Source organism: Chlamydotis macqueenii, chromosome Z, assembly GCF_036417535.1.
Source record: "Chlamydotis macqueenii isolate bChlMac1 chromosome Z, bChlMac1.mat, whole genome shotgun sequence".
Lineage (NCBI taxonomy): Eukaryota > Metazoa > Chordata > Aves > Otidiformes > Otididae > Chlamydotis > Chlamydotis macqueenii.
In genome coordinates, this window is record NC_141593.1 from 22,604,111 (window position 1) to 22,625,817 (window position 21,707).

General features: G+C 37.1%; 1 protein-coding gene across 1 annotated transcript in view; it reads left to right on the forward strand.

Annotated features, from left to right (window-relative positions):
* MAST4 (microtubule associated serine/threonine kinase family member 4) overlaps window positions 1-21,707 on the forward strand; it is a 104,780-nt gene that overhangs the window by 40,655 nt on the left and 42,418 nt on the right. The window contains exons 3-9 of the mRNA XM_086769864.1: window positions 547-616; window positions 4,051-4,129; window positions 8,731-8,888; window positions 10,918-10,993; window positions 12,359-12,568; window positions 15,545-15,646; window positions 19,709-19,841. Of these exons, the coding sequence (XP_086625990.1) occupies window positions 547-616; window positions 4,051-4,129; window positions 8,731-8,888; window positions 10,918-10,993; window positions 12,359-12,568; window positions 15,545-15,646; window positions 19,709-19,841 (828 nt within the window). The remainder of the gene's footprint in view (window positions 1-546; window positions 617-4,050; window positions 4,130-8,730; window positions 8,889-10,917; window positions 10,994-12,358; window positions 12,569-15,544; window positions 15,647-19,708; window positions 19,842-21,707) is intronic.

Sequence of the window (21,707 nt, forward strand, 5' to 3'; positions counted from 1 at the left end):
CAGCACTAAGGGGAAAAGATTGAATTCAGAGTGTTTTGTCTGCTTGTTTGTTTTGGAGCTAGGAAAAAAAAAAAAGAACAATCAAAAAATTGGAATAATGCTGCTGTGGAAATACTGTAGAGGCTTTGTGTAAGGGCAAAATCACACTGATCGTGATTTTTCTGTCTTTCAAATGTTTTTAAAAAAAACCCATCTTGTTTCTGATATTAAAAATACCTTTCTTTCAAGTTAGTACACTTTTTAAAAAACTTCTAATTCTCAAATTAATTTGAGAATTCTCAAAGGACTGAATAGAGGGTTTTCTATGAGTTATAAAATGCAATAACTAAAAATCACATGTAAATGAAATGTGAGTTGAAATAAGATCCTATTTCAGAGTTTATTTTCTCAGAGACTGTGAGAGGAGAAGTTCTGAAATTAGTTTCTAACATGTCTGGAAATGCTTGCATTAGTTTATCTGAATGGTTTCTGTAGTGGGTTCTTTCGCATCCCTTCCCCCACCTCTCCCTCCCCCAGTAATTATTTTTTGGCTTGTTCTCCCAACAGGAAACAGTCCACAAGATAGCCCTCGGAATTTCTCTCCCAGTGCCTCAGCCCACTTTTCTTTTGCACGAAGGTAAGAGGTTGTTGTTGTATGCAGCATGCATTTTTCATAGAGGAAATATTGTTCAACCCAGATATTAAAAGAATATTGCGAAAACATCTGTCAAGTCTGTCACTTAGAATGACAAGTTTTATCTGCTTATGTAAATTCTCCTAAACCTCAGTTGAAACAAAGTTGTACTGAATGATTGATACAATGCAATCACACATTTTTGCATTATTTTAAAAATAAGTTTAATGACTTAATTGTAGTAGATCCAGTTCAGACACTGGCTCCTCATTCACTGAGATATGGGGAAATTTTAAGCTATTTTTTTTTTGCTTAAAATGTAATAAGTGCATCATTTGTAAGAGCACTGTTACAGACTTCCTGAGCTCAGGATATGATTTTACTGGCAGCCACAATACTGTGAACATACTTTTAGTACCTGACCTTGACGTGTTTCACTGTCTGTACCACGGAGTCAGTCAACTCTGTCATAGGAGTATTGTGAGGATTAATTAATACTAGTAGAATTTTTGAAGATCTGAAGTGAATTTGAAGTGATCTATGAAGTAAATTATTATTAAATGAACCGTAATGGAAGTCCATAACTTGTCATGGAAGACTGCCTGTTCCTGCCACTGTGGTTCCCTGTCACTTAACACCTTGTCAGCCTACCTCAAATAATATGTTCATTAGCTCTCAGCCTGGGAGGGTAGGCGTAGTTTATATGTTGACCCAAAAGTGTATACACAAAAAATAAAATTGGAATGCTGTGGCTTTCTTTGTCATTAAGTAGTGCCAGGCATGTAAGGCATGTAACTTGCATTTGCAACGAGACAGCCTTGTCATTGTAGTTTTACTTCCTTTGTTTTGCGAGTTCAGTAGAGTAGTACACACAGGCTCTCAAAAGTAAGTGCAAGGAAATGGCTTAACTCTTTTGAAGAGCTGCAAAGGGCAGAAGACTGTTTGCATATTCCTTTTATCTGAATCAAATTCATCTGCAACAGCAGATTTTTTTTGTCAATCTTTCTAATAGCACGTGATGCCACTTTTTAAATCAACACCTTAAGAAAGCTGAGTATTTCTTTTGAATCTACTTTCTCTTGATAGTATCTTTTAAAAAAGGAAGGCTATCTCTTCATAGATTACATTTGTTTATGAGCGTGTTTTTAGAAAGAGTTGTTAAATCCAGAAATAGCTTATAATGGAAAAAGCAAATATGAAAGAGCCAGCATTGCTTAGAAATATTGGGGATATGAAGTGGTTTTCTTTTCCCACCTATAATCAACAGAAAGTTTAAGTCATAATTTTTTTTGCAAACCTTAAAATTCAAGAGCAAAAAATTAATTTGTTTACCAATATTTCATTTGGATTTTGACCATTTTTGGAGATGTGTAATGGGCTTTAAATGGATTCTTTAACTGAAATAAGGCTAATACAATAAGTTTCTATGATTTCAAAATATTTCACCACTTCATTGGGATTCAGTAAACTTCTTTACAGCAATTTTCTATGGAAACTTATTTTATTCTATGTTTATAATGAACGTGCTTGATGATACTTGAGTTTAAAACTGTTAATGTAACATTTTTATAGGAGTTTGGTATGTGTGTTGTGATTGTCTTCACATAACCTGTGATAAGATGCCTTTTTGGTAGTAAAATGACCTCTAGTTAATGACAGCAGTTCTCAGACTTCTGACTTTATGCCTTTTCTTTCCTGTTTTGTAAATTTAATGACAGTACAAAGGACGGGAAGGACAGTGTGTGTGTGTAAGATAGAGCAGGTTGAAGGAGCAAAAGCAAGGAGGTATTGGTGTATGGATATTCCTTTTCCATCCACTGCCCCCTAGTCAGTGGGGATACCAAAAAGGTGATGAAGAGAGAGAAAGGCAAGGGAAATGATTTGGAAGCCTCCTGTGGGGAAGGAGGCCTTCCCAGTGTAGCCTTTTGTCCTCCGGGAACCCTGTTCAATATGAGTTATACAGTAAGGAAGTACTTTTTGTCTCACAGCTGCAGTATGTGTGGATCTCACCCATGTTTAAATACCTTCCAAGTTCTTATTCTTTCAGCTGTCAACATACTTAGCTTGTGCAGCTGAGTCAAAGAGAAAACTCCTTTTAGAATTGTTCATTCATCTGAAGGGAGCTCATGCATACCTGGGGGAAGGGGAGAATGGAGGAGAATTTATGGATTAAAAAAAAAATTATGGAGGTGGAGGAGGAAGTTTTTTTCAGAGTTCAGTCTGTGATACAGTCAGCAGTCCCTCTAGCACACACTTTCTTAGTATTTTAAGTTTACTGTAGTTTCTTCTTTCACTCTCAGTGGATTCAGGGTCTCAGAGACTTGGGATGTCGCTTGTGGATGGATAAATGGGAGTAAGAGATAAGGTGTTAGAATGGAGAGAAGCAAGCCTTTTATTTAGGCAGTTATCTCAAAGACTAGAGAGGCTACATCAAGTGATTTAAGATGCCTGATTTGGCATGGCTTCAATTCTCCTTTATGGAATTATACTTTTTGTGTAAATCAGACTTGAGAGGTAATCTTTGTACTAGCTGTAAAACAGAGCTTCAATTCTCCTTTCTCCTTTCCCCCACTGTCATACTGTTTGTTAATAAAAATTTGTCCTGTTTTGTTATTTATGTATTATTTTGCTTTTTTTTTTAACATACTTGATACAATTGTACTCCAGTCATGGGCACCGAAATGACAGGTAAATGTCACCTCCTCAATAACCCAAACGCTGCTCCCACAGTTGTTTTTGGTTTGTCACTCTGAGTGTTCAAGTTCCATGTTGTCTGTGTGTAGCTCACCTCAAGTGGTGAAGAACAGAAACTGGTTTTGTTTGTGATTTTTTTTTTTTTTTAATTGTTCTGACTGAGTATGATTTTTTTGCTGCAAAATTGTTTTCCCTGATTTACATATCTAATGTGTAACAGATTTGGTTTTATCTAATCATTCTTTGCAGTTATTTGACATTAGTGTGCTAGTTTGCTGATATCCTGTACTGATGTCACCTAAGAAAGCACTGCCCTTGTACTTCATGCAGACCATGGTGGTTTTTTTGTTGTTTAGAGGATTGTGGTTTGCATTTCTTCATGAGTTTTTCATTTACTTCTCATGAATTTTCATCTGATGAACCTGAGAGCTGTGAAGACTCCCTGTTTTCTATTTATATGTGTATTAGTGAAACACCAGTTCTGTGGAGCTGCCCATTCACTTTCTGGTTATTTCATCTCGTAGATTTTTAACTAGAAAAACACACTAAGAAAAATCTGTAAGCCTAAGTCATCCTTACTGAATGCTTGTTTGTTGTGGTCCCTTGTGAAAGCTTGTTCTTTATTAAAAACCCTGTTTGTATCATGCTTTTGGAATGCAGTTTTTTCCACTGTAGTACTTCTACAGATGTTTCTGTATCAGGATACTGCAGTGTTCATTTAATGAACCTTGGTTTCACAACAGGACTGATGGTCGCCGCTGGTCTTTGGCTTCTCTCCCTTCTTCTGGCTATGGTACAAATACACCCAGCTCAACTGTTTCTGTAAGTATCCATTTTGCTGTGCTGATAGATTTCTGTTACGTGCTGTATATTCTCAAATATAGTTTGCTTCTCTTAGGAGAAGGCAGTGTAGGTTTTGTCACTGTTGGTAGACTTTCAATTAATGTGGGATATGAAACAGCTTCACTGAAAGAGAAGAAAAATTTAGGTAATGGGTGCTTTGCTTAGAGATACTTTCTGGCGGTGAGTCTCCCCTCCTACTGCTCCGTTTTCATCTCTGGGGCAGTAGGAGGGGAGTCATACTGCCATGTTTTAACTGTATGGTACTTAGGTACCAAGTCTTAAGCGAGGCTGCCTTGATAACAAAAAGAAAGAGAAACCACTCCGCAACATGATTCCTCCATCCTAGGTTGAACTGCTGTCTTAAGATGGGATGAATCACACATTTGCCTGTCTCTTTTCTTTGGCAATAGTGAGATGTTAGTGCATGATAATAGGTTAGATATTTAGCATTTTAGAGGGCTATAATTTGAATAGAAGAATCTTTTGAGATACATAATAGGATAAATATATCTAATTTGCTAATTTTGCCTGTTAGAGCAGTTCTTTTGATGTGATTTTGTATCAGCCCTCCTGCCATGCATGTACCATCTGACTGATGGCATGCTCTGTGGCAGCGCATGAGATCCTGCTTCAATACTTAGGAGCTAGGCAGTGGGAGAAGTATGAGTCTCTTCCTTTGCACATCTTGCACACCTCTATACTGGAGGGGAGTACTGGGTCATTTTACAGCCTGGAACTAAGCTATCTATTGTGATAGTCACACCTGAGAGACTGGGAAGATAGAGCTGTACAGGAAGCCTGCTTTGGAAATAGCAGGAACTTGGCATTTTGACAGTACGTTATATCGTTTGCAGTAAAGGGCTTGGTTCTTGTAGATCCAACTATGACTCTTCAAAAATGATTTTGTACTTTTGGCCTTGTTTTTCACCTTTAGGGTTGTGTCATTAACAAAACTACTGTTTTATGAACGATACATATTACTGGGCACCTGGTAGCTGGTTTTTAAAAAAATACTTCTTTTACAATATAAGTAAGCTTTCTCTTCCCCTAGGTCTGTTTTTCTTCCTCTTGTGAGGTAGCTGAGTTCCATATCCCATACACTGATGAAATGTGACCATTTTATGTTATGATCAACTCTTATTTTGTTTTTGTCCACAAAGGCTTCTGGAAAGTTAAGTCAATTCTTGCTGACTTCAAACCTGCTTGAGGGATTTCATGTATCTTAAGAACTGTTCCTCAGCAGAATAGATTTTTGACTTCTGCTTTTCTTTCTGTGTAGATTTTATTTTTGCAAAGCAAATTGCTTGGTTTCATATTAATTCACTAAGCACCTTCCCTAATGCATGTCTGTACACTTCTTTTTGGAACTAGATCAAATATTCTGTGGTCTTAAAATATAATGATGTAGAGGAGATTGTGTCAGACAATAAGTAATTGCCATAGCAACCACAACATTATAAGAAACAGGCTTGTGCTAGAAAGGAAATTAAAAGCTATGTGAGAAACATCAAAACACAGTTTTAACTTTCAGTCCACACTGGTTTTGGTTTTTTTTTTTACATCTTCAATTTTAAAATGGTAATTCCAGTTCATATACCTTTTTCCCCACTATAGTTTACTAACTCCTGTATGCATGCTCGAATTTGGAGTAGTTGTACATCATTTCTGCATTTCTTGCGAAAAAATACAGCACTGTTATTTATCAATTTAGGTATGTTAACTTCCATAATAGACTGTTGTTGAGTTCTCCCTTGATAGTGCCTGACTAGACCGCATTGTGTAAGTATTAAAATAGATGTCTTCCCTAGCATTTAACAAACAGTTTCTGACTTGTGGAAAGAAACCCGGCTTTCCAATAAATAAGCTTAAATTTTGTTGAAGAAACTACACGTCACAATAGAGCACAATTTTGATCTTTAAAAGCAACTGAAAGTCAAAGCAGGGATAGAAGGGTCTGTGGAAATCATGATTATGCTCAGGTGAGTGTAGCTCACCATTTCTTGTTAGTATGTTTTTTCTTTTTTTAATGTTGAAAGTTGATGGAGAGATTGATGGAATTACCAATTTAATGGAAGCTTACGGGTTTAGAAGTGGTGCAAGTACCACCACATATACCAGTTCTCACAACAAAGTTGAAATGAAAATGTATCCTACTAAGATTATCTAATTGAAAAGAAACTCTTGGTGTGTCATATTCAAGCAAAGTTGGGTCAAATCTTGCCGGTTATGAGGTGCAATTGAGGTGATTGTATGTCTTCTAGGAGAGCAAGCCTATAAAAATGATGAAGTGAGAGAATACTCAGTTGCATTTTTTTGCCATTAGGTTACATTCTCGCAAGCTTATTTGGATGGGGAAATAGGGTAACGAGATGAGGAAAAAGGCTTTGGGGTTACATTAGCTGGTATTGGCTGCAAATTTGCCTTTCTGTATTGGAAGAACAATTTGCGTTGCCATGATGCTCTGTGGTTGTGCATATTAAAAATATGTTAAATCTTACATGATTTTTGGAGCAACTGTTCTAGAGTGCCAGGACAGCTAATTTTTAAGAGCGTTGCTATGAGAATTTGGATTTATACAGAGATCAGAATTCAGACCTCCAGGGAAACTCACTCTGTGCCTGTGATGGTCCTGATACAACTGAGAGTTGTTAGTGAACGGAAGATTCTCACTTCAATCCTGTTGGATCTAGACTCCATGACACCTTATATGAGGAAGACTGATACGTGTTACTGTCCTCCTGATCATCCCAGAATCCCTTGAAGCTGAAGAGATAGAGATTGATTTTATAGAAATACCCATCTGTGACAGTCTGTACTGGGAAATTTCCCTGTGCTAGAGTATAACTTCTCATGCAGTGTGACTGTAAGAAATGTGCTGTGAGGTTAACTACAACTAGCTGCCATGGTGTGAAATAGGAAAGAACTTACCTATGCTTTGTGCTGAATTATGAATGGTAATGTACTAAGGCTGAAAATCATACATGAGTTACTGTGACTCGACAGGTTACAACCCCTCATGTGAACCGTGGTGAATTCTTGGTGTGCGTGCTTCTTAGCCTGCAGCAAAGCGAGGTAATGCAACCTTGCTAACTTTTAACTAGTTATGATGTGGTTCAGCTTGCACACAAAGACGAGTCCTTGCGTGATTTAACCTTTCTCAGCAGTGGCTTTTCTTCTTTTTTAAGAGGTGAACTCATGAGATCTAGTGTGATAAGTAATCTTTCATTGAGTTCCTGGGAATTAGGATATATTCAACCTTTACCACAGAAGTTGCCAGGAAATGATGAAGACTGTCTAGTTTCTGTGCTTACCAGCCTGGATATTACCTGCTGACCTTAGCAATGTAGGGCCGTGTTTGTACAATACAAAAGGTTATTGATTTCCCTCACTAGGGATGATACAGCAAAGAAGCTTTTACTGTGTTGGCCTCCAACAAACAAGTGGCCAGGCAGGTGCCTTGGTGTTGTATATAAGAAGGTAGATAAGAACAATAATGTGCACATGAAGACTGACATATAGAAAAAAACCTATTGTCTTGAAAAAGCCAACTGGAGACTGAAGAGCTCCAGAAAGATCTACAAGTTTTTGGACCTTTTCTCCTCCACAGGTAAAATAAAGGGAGTATTTGCATGGTGCCAGATTTGTGCAGTCATACAAGAATCTAGTTTTGGTACCAGAAACAGTGGAGCATTTCTCTGTCTGCGCTTGTCAGTCCAGATTAGCAAAGCTGGTTATTAATGCGTTGAATTATGTATATGTTCTTTGCAAGGACACCAAATCCAGACTCAGGGAAGTAGTTTAAAAGTTCTACCTCCAAACATTTAGCGTGACTCAGGTAGCTAGCCGCACTGCATAAAAGACTGTAAAATATGATAATATGATCATTTGCACTGGTTTATGTAGAGTGGCTTTATACATGCAACTTTGCAAGGCTGGTTATTGTGGTAGAACTTCCAGTTTCATACCTGTCTATATCTTCCAGTTTTATACTTAGTGAATGATTTGAGTGTAATCCCCTTCACTTTTATCACCCATAGAACCTATCTTGATGAATGTATTAAGTTCTTTCACTTCATTTTCAGTGTACATGGTTTTATAAAAAAATAGCATGAGAATTTTTTTAGCAAGAATTTAAGTTGTATTTTATTTTAGTTTTGAAAGCAAAAACAATGTCTTAAATAGGGGCAATTATGTACTTTCATTATGTAGATTTACAATTTGTGTTGTTGCAAGAAGTTGTACTCTACAGTTACACAGTTGTCAATTTTCAGCAGACCCTGTTTTAACTATTATTATGTATTGGTGTGTCTTACATTAGATGTCATCTTTACTTTAGAGGAAATTTGAATTTTTGAGATGCAATTGGTCTTTCTTCTAGGACTGAAGTAATTTTTTTTATACTTTGTGTTATCTCATTAAGTTGACACTATTTATTTATTTATTTTCTTTAAATTTGTAGTCAGGCATGGGAAACAGTAACTATAATTTTAAAATTAAATGGCTTTATTAATGGGCACTGACTATGGTCTTGAAAATGTTTTTTCGCTGATAGACACTTGTGTTCTGTTCTGCTCTTTTAGTCATCCTGCTCTTCCCAAGAGAGGCTGCACCAGTTGCCATACCAGCCGACACCTGATGAACTACATTTTTTGTCTAAACATTTCTGTACCACTGAGAGCATTGCCAGTGATAACAGGTGCAGGACCACTGCAATGCGCCCTCGGTCCCGAAGTCTCAGGTGAGTTTGACTATCTGGAAGAAGGAGTTGGATCTAAATTAACATATTATGGAGCATCATGGTTTTGTACATTGGCTGAATTCACTGTTTTTGAAATTGCTGAAGTATTATACAAGCTGTACACATCTGAGGATGAATTATGAATAGTGCTTTTCAATTCTTGCTCCTGGTTTTCATTATGGCTCACTTCAGTGGTTAACATTGTAAGGTTGGTCTTACTGAAGGCAGCTAACTTGCATGAACTGTCTTGATGAGCTGATCATTATTGATCTGACTGCAGCACTGGTTCTCTTCCAGAGTTCAAACACTTCACAGAAGAAGGTCTTTATTTGCAAAATTAACTGAAAATGTATTTATATCCTAGGACTACCTGTAAAGAAACGTGATAAAGAACAAATGACTTGGTGAGGGGGCTATGCACTCATTTATTTTCTTTAAGCAAGATGAACTTCAGTTTCTTGTTTCCCGCAGACTAGGCCTCTTCATTTCATTTGTGGTGGCTGTTTGTGTAAGATGTGTTTTATCCAAGATCAGTTCTAAACTGTCAGAATAGTTTAGATTTGGAAAATGCAGATAAATTTTATGGGTAAGTTTTCAAGAACTGAAAGGAAAAAGAAGAGGAACTATTATATTTTTAATTGTTGTATTGATCTTTTCGAAAGTTTAAAAATTGTTTCACAGGTATACAAATCTTAAGGATTGAGTTTTTTAGTGTGCTATATTTTAACTCTTCTTTATTATTTTAAAATCTGTGTAGACTATTGGGACAAATGTAATCGCTATCTACATGAAACTGCACAATGATCACTAAGAAAAAAGTCCCATTTCTTCATTAGAAGATTACAGATTAAAACCGTCTTGTATTTATTGCCACATCTTGAATTTTTTCAATTTCTGCTATGCTTTTAACACTTAAAATATTAAAATCTTACATTTGAACTCATGGAATGTGTAAAAATGCTCCAGGGAAAAAACAAGAGCCAAGCATTTTTGAAAACAGGATTGTGCTGCAAAGTGTTGTGATGAAATTACATACGTACCCTATCCTCAGTGGATTTGCACGTGAATATCCATAACAGATTGTCTGTATCAGTTAGAGGACCCACCACTGTCATATCTTGGGACAAATTTTAGTGTTCATTTTTGCCCTTTTTAAAAGTGAAATGCCAGTTGTTCTGCTCATTCCGTAAACCCTTATGTACATGTTATGATAAAGTCACTTCTAGAGGATAGTATCCCTTTTGTGGGGTCTTTTTCTTACTCCACAACTTTTGGACCAGACTGAACGGACCAGTGCTGCCAATCTAGGAAAATCAGATGGAGATTTTTTTAGAAGAATTTATAACAGACGACGAGGCTCATGGTAGCAAAAAGCAGTTTTGTAGGTTAGCTGGGGCCATGGGTGCCTTCTACGGATTGTTTTCCTGCAAGTCTCGTGCTTTTGTTGCAGTCACCATGCCCTCAGCATTGATGGACCTCATGCATATGTATGGAATTATTAGTAAGAAATTGCTGCCTTTATCTGCTGGTCAGATTGAAAATAGATTGTTTTGGGGTTTTTTTGTTTTTTTGTTTTTTTTTTTTTTAATGATGTATTTAAAAAAAAAGACTCATTCTTCTCAACTTTTTTACTTGCATCTAGTAGAGTTCTTGGTCAGATCTTGCTATTTTGATTGTATTTAAGCTTCAAAGGGGCAGATAAAGCCATAATTACATTTAAATATATCTCTGTTGCCCTTCTGAGAAAAAGATGATGTTCACAGGTGTTGCGAAACAGCCTGTGTACTGGAGTGTAGTTACAAACTAGGAAAATACCATAGTTAGCAGTTATATGTCCAGCACATGAAATAATCTTTAGGGCCTGGTCAGAAATGGCAGAAAGGAACCAAGTATACCACTAATGAGAGAATGTACCTTTCCAGTGAAGCCTATGTTGACTTTTTGTTGCAAATAAACTGTACAAAAATATAAAAACTAATTGCAGTTCATGCTGAGACAAGTTTAAAGGGATAATTTGCTTTACTTGCAGCCCTGGACGTTCTCCTGCCTGCTGTGACAATGAAATAATTATGATGAACCATGTCTACAAAGAAAGGTTCCCAAAGGTAATGAATTATGTTTAAGATACTCAGTATCTAAATTGATAGGCTACATAGGTTTTAAGTGATGTTTTTGTTATGGGAACTAATGATCCAACTCTGTAATGGCTTTCATAAAGCATCACCAAGCTCTTATTACAGAGATAAAATCACAATTAAGAAGATCTCTACTGAGAACTGGACATTCATTTGGCAAAGCTGCTGAGCTGGTTTTGAAGTGAATCATGTTGGTAGTATGTTCTGCTAATTTGCAGCTGATGGTATGTTTGAGTCCAACAGAAGACAAGTACTTGGGGCAAATGTATACTTAATTAGTAAACAAAAAGTAGTTTTTATTACTAAGTCTTCTGCAGCATTTTCTGATACACTTGCAAATTCCTTTCTCTAGTTGTATTTATTCCTTTTCCCAGACACTCATTATATACTTATTTTAATTGTGAAGATCAGCACACAGTTGAGGGGAGTTGACTGTAAGATGCCAAATGAGGACACATTATTGTTGTGTCCAGAGATCTGAGACACAAATAAGTTCCTGGGTGCAGGTGTGTAGCTCAGAGCGCTGTGCTTTTGTTTGCTTCTAGAATTTTGTGACTCCTGGAAAATAGAAAAAGGTAAAGCTGATCCTGTTCCAAAAAGTACCTAAAAACCAGACAAAATTCCTTCATAATTCTTCACAGAAATATGAAGAGGTTTGTCAGGATTTGCAGAGTAATTGAGCAGCAGTCTGAAGTGTAGAATGACACACTCATTTAATTGTTTGAGATATGAACTAAGAGGTGTGGGATTACTTTTTAATAATAAAAAATATCTTTAAGGTTTTTTTAAGCATCTGGAGTTTAGTGAGAACCAAACAGTTCTGTAAAACAGACACCTCTAGCAACGTGCAGACATGTCTGGCAGGACCTGTGAACCTGTGATGCTTTTTTCGGTCGGTCAGTATTCATTCAAACTCTGCTCAGTGAAATGTTTTTGTATTATAACCTGTATGAAAGGAAGGAAGATAGTTTGATCTGTAATATCTGCAGTTTTAGCAGAACAGAGTAGACTCCTATGAGTTAGGGTTTTATCAGTGTCCTTTAGTTCTGTTTAGTGATCGTCACAAGATTAGTGAACAGTTAAATCACCAGTGGCAGACAAAATCTGTGTAGTAGAACATTAAGGCTGTTGCTTTTCTGGACCAGTTAATGTGGCGACACGTCATCTGTCACTTTGCCTTTCTGTTTGTTTGCATTTTTGCTTCAGTCATTTCACACATTCCAGCTAAGTAACTTCTGGGGCAGTACAAAAATGTCGCAGAATCAGAAATAAGCTTTGTGGCTGTTAGTTTCATGTAAAGCTGATTTAGTGTATTGTATGTATATTTGCTTGTAGGCCACAGCTCAGATGGAGGAGAGGCTTCAAGACATTATAACAAATCATTCTCCAGAGAACGTCCTTCCCCTGGCAGATGGAGTACTCAGTTTTACACACCATCAGATCACAGAACTGGCTCGAGATTGTTTGGATAAATCGCACCAGGGCCTCATCACATCGCGATACTTCCTTGAATTACAACAGAAATTAGACAAATTGCTTCAGGAGGTATGAGGCATGAGAATGCTGCTCTGTTTGCTTGAAAAACTCTTTAAAGCTATGTACCTGAGAGTTGTTGTCTTGAAATAATCATGACTGTTTACTCAGATAATTGTCAAACTGGTATTCATAGCAATTTGTCTACCTAATGACCACTACAAAAGACTATAAGGCATCCTAGTGAACTAGTCTGGAATAGATGGGTTGTAAGGATTTCAGAAACAGCAGCATTTTGTCATGCAGTGTAAGTTATAAATTGCTTACAGAAGTGTGTGCATAAGCCCTAAATGAGGAGGCTTGCTATTCCATTTACTGTGGATAAATGAGGAAACATACACACTTTACACTTTATCAACTCTACTAATTGCCTGCTGTGTTGAGAAAGGAGTACAGCAACCCTTATCTTTCTGTTAGCTAGAGGTTACTTAGTTATTTAAGTATTTATAATATTCCTTTCATAATTAAACTGTTTATTGCAATTTCTGAAAGTACTGAAACTTCCATAGAGTAATCAGCTAAAAGAATTAAGAAGAACTAGGAACTTGACAAAATAAATGTGCTATTGCATGTCACTGCTGTTTATGAATATATCATTTTAAAAACAATGAGTACAGCATGTAAGGTACTCATTTGTTTATGTAGGATTTGATAGCACATTATGAGCCAAAGTTAATGTGATTGACAAGCAGATCTGATATTGACTTGAAATTTTCCAACTGAGATGTTAGGATACCATGCCTGCCTTAATTTATGTCTTTTCCTTTTGAATGCAGGAGCAGTTGCTAGAGGTTTTGGTTGATTCCCCGTTCCCCGCCCCCGTGCTGCTTTTTTGTTAACTTCTATTTAGTAAATAGATTTGCTGCAACTACTGTACTTTGAACTTTTTCTCTTTATAAAGCAATGCAAAACTTAAGACATCAGTGCTTTATTTCTGCATTATTGAAACACTATTTTTAAAACAGAGACAATACTTAGAGCTTGCTTACTAGTCAAAAGGAAATTTGAACTATTGACTCTCTTGTGAAATACTTGTGAATACATTTTTATGACGCCAAAGTCCAGGCACAGTTGGCCATTTTACTGGATATATCTGACTATGAATTATGTTATGCTAGTGATAATGTCAAAATACAGGGAAACATGTCTAAACCAAAATTCGCCGAACCACTGTTAACATTTAATTACTGTTAATAACATATCCCTTAAAATGGCTAAACAATAAGTAGAGTTTAGAGTATGTGTTCACTTCTTCACTTAACACCCCCCAAACCCATGGAAAAAAAACCACTTTAGTAAGTTATTCTCCAATCTGCATATAAAGCAGTACATTATTTAAAAACCACTGAAACAGTAATTTTGTCATGTTCTATGATGCTAATTCTTTATTATGTAAAAACTTCATGTTTTGCAAAAACATAGTAGCTTAAAATACTCAGACTTAACTTTTGAGTCAACTGCATAATACCTGTTAATAGTGTAATATGGCAGTAAGAAAACCTTCTCTTTGCACAGCTCCTTTATGGTAGCCACTCAGTTGTGCATTGAATTCAAGTAATTCGTTTGTTGTCGGTTCCCAGCTGCATGTTCAGTAGAAAGCTGTATCTCCTCCTGCTGCTTGACGTGTTGTGATTACTTTGGATAACCAGGGGAAGACACCCTTGAGATTTAAGCAGCTTGGTTCAGCCAACATTTTTGTAATTCTAAGGTTAAGGTCAAGTGGACGTGAATACTTTCCTGCTTCATATCTCGTAATTGTAACGTGTGTTGAGTCTCTTGTTCACATACACACCTGAGTGTTCACAAAACTGTACAAAGATGCTTTAAATTTTGCTGGTCGTTAAAATAGGCAGGTGTTTTGTTTAAAAAGAGTTTTCTTTGGAGTTGGTTGATACAACTTGTGCTTGTGTCCAATTAAGGTTCTTAAGCCCATTGCAGAGTGCTAGATGGTATTTGTGCCTTTTTCTTTTTTCCTTCTTTAAACTTCACAGTGCTTATTTTAAGAGCATTATGTAGCCGCATATTTTCATGGTATTTTTTAACTTAAAAAATGCAAGATATATATTATATGAAAAGTACTTACTTGTTCATATTAATCACTTTAAAAATGTTAGTATCTTAATTCTCTTTGTGGTTTTGAATGAGCAAGAGATGATTAAAAACTTGAGTCTACAGTTTCTACTATTCAGAACAAACAAATACGTTGATAATTGAGTGAAGGGCTGTTAGTATATTTTAATCAGAAGGGGAATGATACGGTTTCTCTGCATTCATTAGCATCCTTAAATTACAAAATTTGTTCTTAGAGGGGAACATTTGGAAGAAATTTTGAAATGCAGTTCAGACATTGTGCAAATGTTATCAAACCTTCTAGAAGTGTTTTTTCTGTATGTATTCTTTTATAGCATTTTCCTCCCTTGTAATCTTTGTAGAACTCGATTTTTCATTTTCTGTCTTTCTACATGTACCTTTATATGGAGCCCCTCTGCAAGTATAGGTTTTTTTTATATATATGTTACCGTCGTTTTAGTATGACATGTGACCATAGGTAATCAGTATCAGTTTGGCTTGAATGTTGCTTAGGTTTATTAGTATTACTTAGGTCAATTTTCATTTAATCCTAAAGTTACTAACAAACTGAGACACAACTGTACACATGGAGAGATGTATGTTGTATTGAAATGTAGCCCTTTTGAAAAACTGATGGTAATAATAATACTGTGTCAATTTTTTTTTTAAATCATTATTATATCCATTTTAGGCACTTATTCTATTGTCACAGTGTTAGAATTGGGCAGATGGGATTAGTGCAATTTGAAATCACAGCATTGCTTTAATCCTTATTTCTCCTGATGTCTTGAAATTGATGTGCTGTTTGTCTCGAATACATGTTTCGAACCCTAAAAGGCGTCCCAAATACCATATATACTTTCTGAGTAGTGCACTGAATGTGCTTTGTTTTATTATCACTTTATTTTTATCTTTTAGGCTCAAGAGCGATCAGAGAGTGAGGAAATGGCATTTATTAAGCAACTTGTCCGAAAAATCCTGATAGTTATTGCTCGTCCTGCTCGCTTGCTGGAATGCCTGGTAAGGTTATGCTTGCTGTGTAAGTAGGCTTTTCACTTGTTAATGTAGGATAGTTTCCGTCTTAGTATTCAAGGCACTTTAGAATCATTTTTTGAAACATAGCAAATGGGGTGGGGCTTCATTTTGGTGGGATCCTTTCTGCTTTTATTTCAGGAATGTGAGACTAGCAGGGATCTCCTGCAGTTGTGTTTTATTCCCTGCTATTGCAAGTACTGTGTTATAGAACCCATTTTTTGAACTGAGGAAGCTCCAGTTCGAAACCAGTTCAGTTTTTCTGTTGTTTCGTTAGGCTTTGCTGTTCTGTTGGAAGACTGTCCTGGAATTATAATTGCTCAGTATGTTTTCCTGTTGTTGTTGTTCTTCTTCTTACAAGTTTCATCATTTTGTTTCACTCAAAAGCTGCCGGAGCAATAAGCAGCTTGCGGTCAGCTCTGTAGTACCTGTTCTGGGGGGATCAGCAGCAGAGGGGTTAGGGTATCTTGGGTGTACAGATAGTTGGAGTTATGCTGGGGACCAGAAGGAGCAGAAGAGTTAGCTGATTTACGCATGAGCATAGCAGTGATGTTGTGAGACTGGGCTAGCTTGTGTGAGGCCGTGTGGGCACGTGTCTGCTTTGCGTGCCCCTGCTGTGGGAGCTGGGGTGGCTCAGGTGCAGGAAGTTGCTCCTACACACAGAGCTGATGTGCCTCAGTTGTTCAGTGGAACTAACAAACCCTTGCAGAACACAGTGTACTCAGGAGGATGATGTAGACACCCAAATACCATGTAAGAACTAGCCTGAGTCCAGCAGGCCTGGCAGGCAGCCCAAGCTGACTTTGTTGATCCACTCTGCTTGCCAGTACCAGGGTTGCAGTGTTGATGCTGCATACAGCTATTTGAGGCTGGCAAGGCTTACGTGGGAGCCACTAACCCGCTGCTAGACTCAGGTTATGTCTGAAAGTGTCATTACTGCATTTGCATGGCACTGAATCTGAGCTAGTAAGTCTTTCCAACCTGATTTTGGCTCTGTGCTGCGTCTCTTCATCTGTGGCACAGTTAATCCACAACCTGGCTCATTCAGCCATAGGCATTTTGAGAGCTGCCTCTGCTTTGTTTCGGAAACACCATGTCTCAGTGTTCCCAGCTGCAGCTTGTTCATTATTTGCCATTCAGAAGGAATCTAAAATAGGATGTGTGCTCTGAATTGGCATGAAAGAGGTGGTGTTTGGTTTTTTTTTAAAAAAAAAGACAGGCTATAGAGAAGAGGACACCTTAACATGTCCTGCCTCTGCCGTTGAATCCAAACTTCCATTATGTCTTCACCCTGAACTGCTTGTTCCATATCTAGTGTGATCTTCCCTGCTTCATCCCCCAGGGTTCACATAATCTTCCTTTACCTCTTCACCCAGTTCTCATACAATGTCTTGTTCTCCCTCTGCTCTGCATCCTTCTTGATCATCACACATCCAGAAATGTTCTTAAATACATCCTGTGGGTTGCCCTTCCTTTCCATGCTTGCTTTCTCTCTCCCACCTACCACTGCCCCCAGCATTGTTGTTGTCTTTTAGCTTTTTAATTCAGGTTCTCTCCTGGTGACCTGTTTGCCTGCTAGTTCATTCTCCCTAAATGCTAAGTTTTGCAGCTAGCTAGTCCAAATCTCCATTCACTTAGTCCCCGGTTTCTGCCCCTGGGATTTTATCCTAGGCTACTTGCTGTGCCTTATCACATATCAAGCAGAGCTCATGTGAGTAGAAGGACAGTGTTGTAAGGCCAGGAGATGACTGTCGCTTAGTTGAGAGCTTCAGAGCAGCAACCGCAAAGAAAGACAGCACGGCTTCCTTAGATTGTTCTTACTTCGGATGGGATCTTCAGGAGATTTAAGCTAGAGTGTAACGAATCTGCACAGTATGCTTCTACAGAGGCAAGTAGCTTGAACAAACTTAGGTATACTGTCACAAAACAATACACGTCTCATGCAAGAAGGTTTTGAGCCTACTCCATAAACATCACTGGAATTGTGTGATCTTAAAGAAACAATATTGGATTTTTTTTCCATAGCATCCCTCTGGAAACTTTTTAATAATATTGGCTGATATTCTAGAATATCTGTCTGAAATAGATATTAGATATAGAAAACTTCAGCATCTGTAAGAACATTCGTAGCATTGTAGGGTATGTCGGAAAGCCAGCATTTTTTCATGAGACGTTTCAGATACCATGCGGTAATGCTGTCAGTTTTCTGATGGTGATCTTGCCTCAGGTGTTCATGGTATGTGAATTCCTATTTTTATTCACTTAATAATCATATGCATAAAGCTTTTGCAGTTTCATATGTGCCAAGAGCTACTGCCAAATATTGAAAGATTTTTTCTCCATTTATACATGGAAAATGAAACACAGAGTTGGACGTAAAGATCAGAAAATAAATTTTTTTTTTGCTTCTAATTGTTTATGCATGTGTATGTATTTAGAGAGGGAGAGATATATGTACACACATATGGTTATATGATTAAAAAGATCTGTGAACGAGATCTGTGTATCTACCACTGCAGCAGGTAAGGAGATTATGCTGTTTTCGTGTTGAAGGTAGTTAGGAGGTGTTGGCACATATTATCATGTTGTTGTGTCCTGCAGTGCCAAGGATTGACATGTAAGAGAGACAGCTGGGGACAGTGTGTCGAATGACAGTAAAGCTAAAATAGCATGTGATACTTAGTTACTCTGTTCAGATTTTTAGGCAGTTTAGCAGGATCCTGAGACTTTGAACTAAATAAGAGAGTTTGGGCCGTTCATGGGTTTGTGGTAAATCCTTTGGGGTAGGCTGAAGATGATGAAAATTGTTTCATGACAAATGGAAAACTAAGATTGTTTCCACAAGACTGAAAATTTCGAAGAAATTTCATTTGAGGTGCACTGCAACTCCTCCTGGTAGCCACAGGAGTTTGGATGCTTCCAAAATGAAACATGGTGCCAAATTTCTTAAGCTGTCTTCCAAGCTGGGACTTTGAGTTCCCAAGTTGTGGGTAGCTTGAGCAGCTAGGACAGGAGCCTTGTGACCCAGCACGCAGACTAAAGCCCCAAGGAGTTATGGCAGGCCATGAAACAACCAGCAGAGCAGCTGACTAGCTCAGCAGTCTGCCTGGCTTCCGCAGATATTTGACAGAACTGACTTACTGCAGCAAAAGGTCTGTTAACATCAGTGTTTCAAGACTCTGGCTCTCACTGTATTAGGCATTGCATCTGTTGTGATCTGTGGTTGGCATGAACATCTTGAAGAATATAATAGCTGTGTGAGAGATGTTTTGGTATGAATTCATACTGGTAGATAGTCTATTTTTAAAAAACTCAAATGTTTTAGTAAACTTCCTTTTTCCTTTCAATGCCTTCCTATTTTTATCGTCTATGAAGGTGGTAAAATAAATGCCTTTCCAGGGAACTTGGGCGATAGGCAGGGTTTTGAGTTTCTATTTTTTTTGTTTCTCTTTGAGACTTGCCTTTTAGGCATTGTGTAAATGATAGTTGTAATATAGTTGCTTCCCAAAGAGGGATATTTCTTTGCTAAATTTGGAACAATTGGATCAATGAAGTTCAAATAGCATTTTCAACAACTTACAATTTTGACTTCATTCTAAAGTTAGTGTTTAATTCTGTTTTTCATAAAACATAATACATATATATTGGTTAAAAATACCTCAAAATTTCATTTAGAAGTGGAGAGCCATATATTTACATAGTTTCTTTATTTCAGTAGTGGTTTTTTGTATGCGAGCAACTGCAGGGAGATAGTCTTCTGTATGTGAAATCTTATTGCTGCTAGTTATAGGTAATTTCAACTATGAATATTAAGGGAAGTGTTGAGGGCAAAGAAATTACTGTTCTTATAAAGTTGTACTCTGAAATTTCATTGCTTACAGATTGTTACATTGTGTAAGAATTGTAATAGACTGCAAGTAATAGAATAAAGAATTGTTTTTAATAAGGGAAATGTCAAATATTTGCAATAGAAGAAGCAAAGGAAGATTTTTTGTTAGGCTTTAAGACCAATTTCTATATAGAGAATTACAGTGATTACTTTTCTTCTAGGAATTTGATCCTGAAGAGTTTTACTATCTTTTGGAAGCAGCTGAAGGCCATGCTAAAGAGGGGCAAGGCATTAAAACAGACATCCCTCGATATATTATTAGCCAGCTGGGCTTAAATAAAGATCCTCTGGAAGGTAAGTACATCTCCTGGTCCATTCTTCCTTCTCAGTATGTTTAATCATTCTAATAATCTATGTGTACCTGAAGAGGGTCGAAGTAAAGATGCTAGCAGAACAAGCATTCTCTTGAGAACCCTCACAGTTCTCTTGCAAGCTCAAAAGCATTAAAAAGGCTATCTGAGATTTTTCTGTTGTGAACATCATTCACAAGTACACTGTGTCAATTATACTCATCATCATCTTCCAGCCTGGCAATTCAACTTTCTTATTTCAGCTGTAGCTGAAACTTACTGGTATAATTTGATGATGACTGTTATCCAGCCATAAGTATAAATGAAACTGTTACTTGCCCTTCAGTGTCCCCAGGCTCCCACATCTTAAAGTCCCTGAGAAGAATGTCTCCCATTCCTATTAAAACTGCAAAGATCTGTTTTTTTCTGGATAATTTATGTGTCCATTTTGAGGACTTTTGTAGGGAGAACTTGGGCTAAATTGTCATTGCAGAATTTTTGTTTGCCTGTTTTTTCTTTTAAGGACAGTGTTGGGAAAACTGAGTTTAGTTCTGTCCCGTAACCAGACCATCTTCTCTTCCATCCTGAGACCAGGTTCTGTCACAGATGACAAATGGAAATTGGTTCATTGTGTTCAGTGCAGTTCCTGCAATTTGGAAGAAATTGGCAGAAATGCTATCATGGAAAATAAGTCTAGGTGGTGTCATTTGGCTTGTCTTCTGTGTTATGACCAAAGCCAAGGGGGATCTCTAGGAGGGGACTTCATAACACAGAATAATAGCAAAAGAAACTATGATTAACGTTTTTTTTAACCAGTTCTCATGATGGAAAAAAACATTTCCTGAAATCAAAGGAGTAGTATATTGTGTGTTAAAATAAAGCTTTTTTTTGTTTAACTTCAGCAGCTTCTGAAGTTCAGCACTACCAGGTGTTGTCAGGAATTTGGTTAGATCTGTTAAATCTAATTCAATTAGATTGGATATTATTATGGCTGATATTCATGTTGTGTTAATAGATTTAAAGAGTGTCAAGCCTGTACTAGTTAGCTTCCTATTTTCACAGAAGAACTTCCTCATCAAAATTTAGTAGTATTTTTATGTGAGGTAACAGATTAAAGCAGTTTTGGTGCTTTTTGCTTGAATTCGGAGTGCAGCAAGGTTGCCGGACATTTGGGAAAATATATATAAATACTGTTTTCCATGTAGTACTGGAAAAGATCAAGTAGTAGCTTAATTCTCTGCAAGACAGAGGTGTCTGCTGGATTTGGAGAGCTGTTGGTCTGGCCTAGACTGACAATTCATGAATTCTTCACTGCAGAAGTACGCAGGGTTTAATTTAGAGTGTGGGTTGAGGTTTTAGTATTACGGACCCTGATTTTGCCATTTGAACCTTATCTTACTGATTGATTCTTTCTGGCCACTTGGATAAAAGTGTTCTTCAGAGTAAGTAAAGAATCTAACACTAAGTTTAATACTATATTTGAATTTTTTAAAGCAGTTTATTGTGAGAGAGATATAGAGGCAAATGCTATATAGAAATAAGGGATACTGTTTTCTCAGACTAAATAGTTATTTTACTTCATCTAGGACACATTTTATAATTACATTTCATAAATTGAATATTAATGTATATAACATAAACTTCGAAGCATTTGAGGATAGTTGGAATGTGGGTGTTTTCTGAGAGGAAAAAATGGGTTATGTGGTTTGTCAGTAAATACTGAGAGGTGTATGGTGTGTGATGTATGTATTACTGATGTTTGGTTCAACTGGAGATTTGGTGTTGGTTCAACTGGAGATTTGGGCGATTGAATTATTTTGTGTATAATTTTGAAGGTCAATGTGTATGTAATATACATTTGTGATCAAAT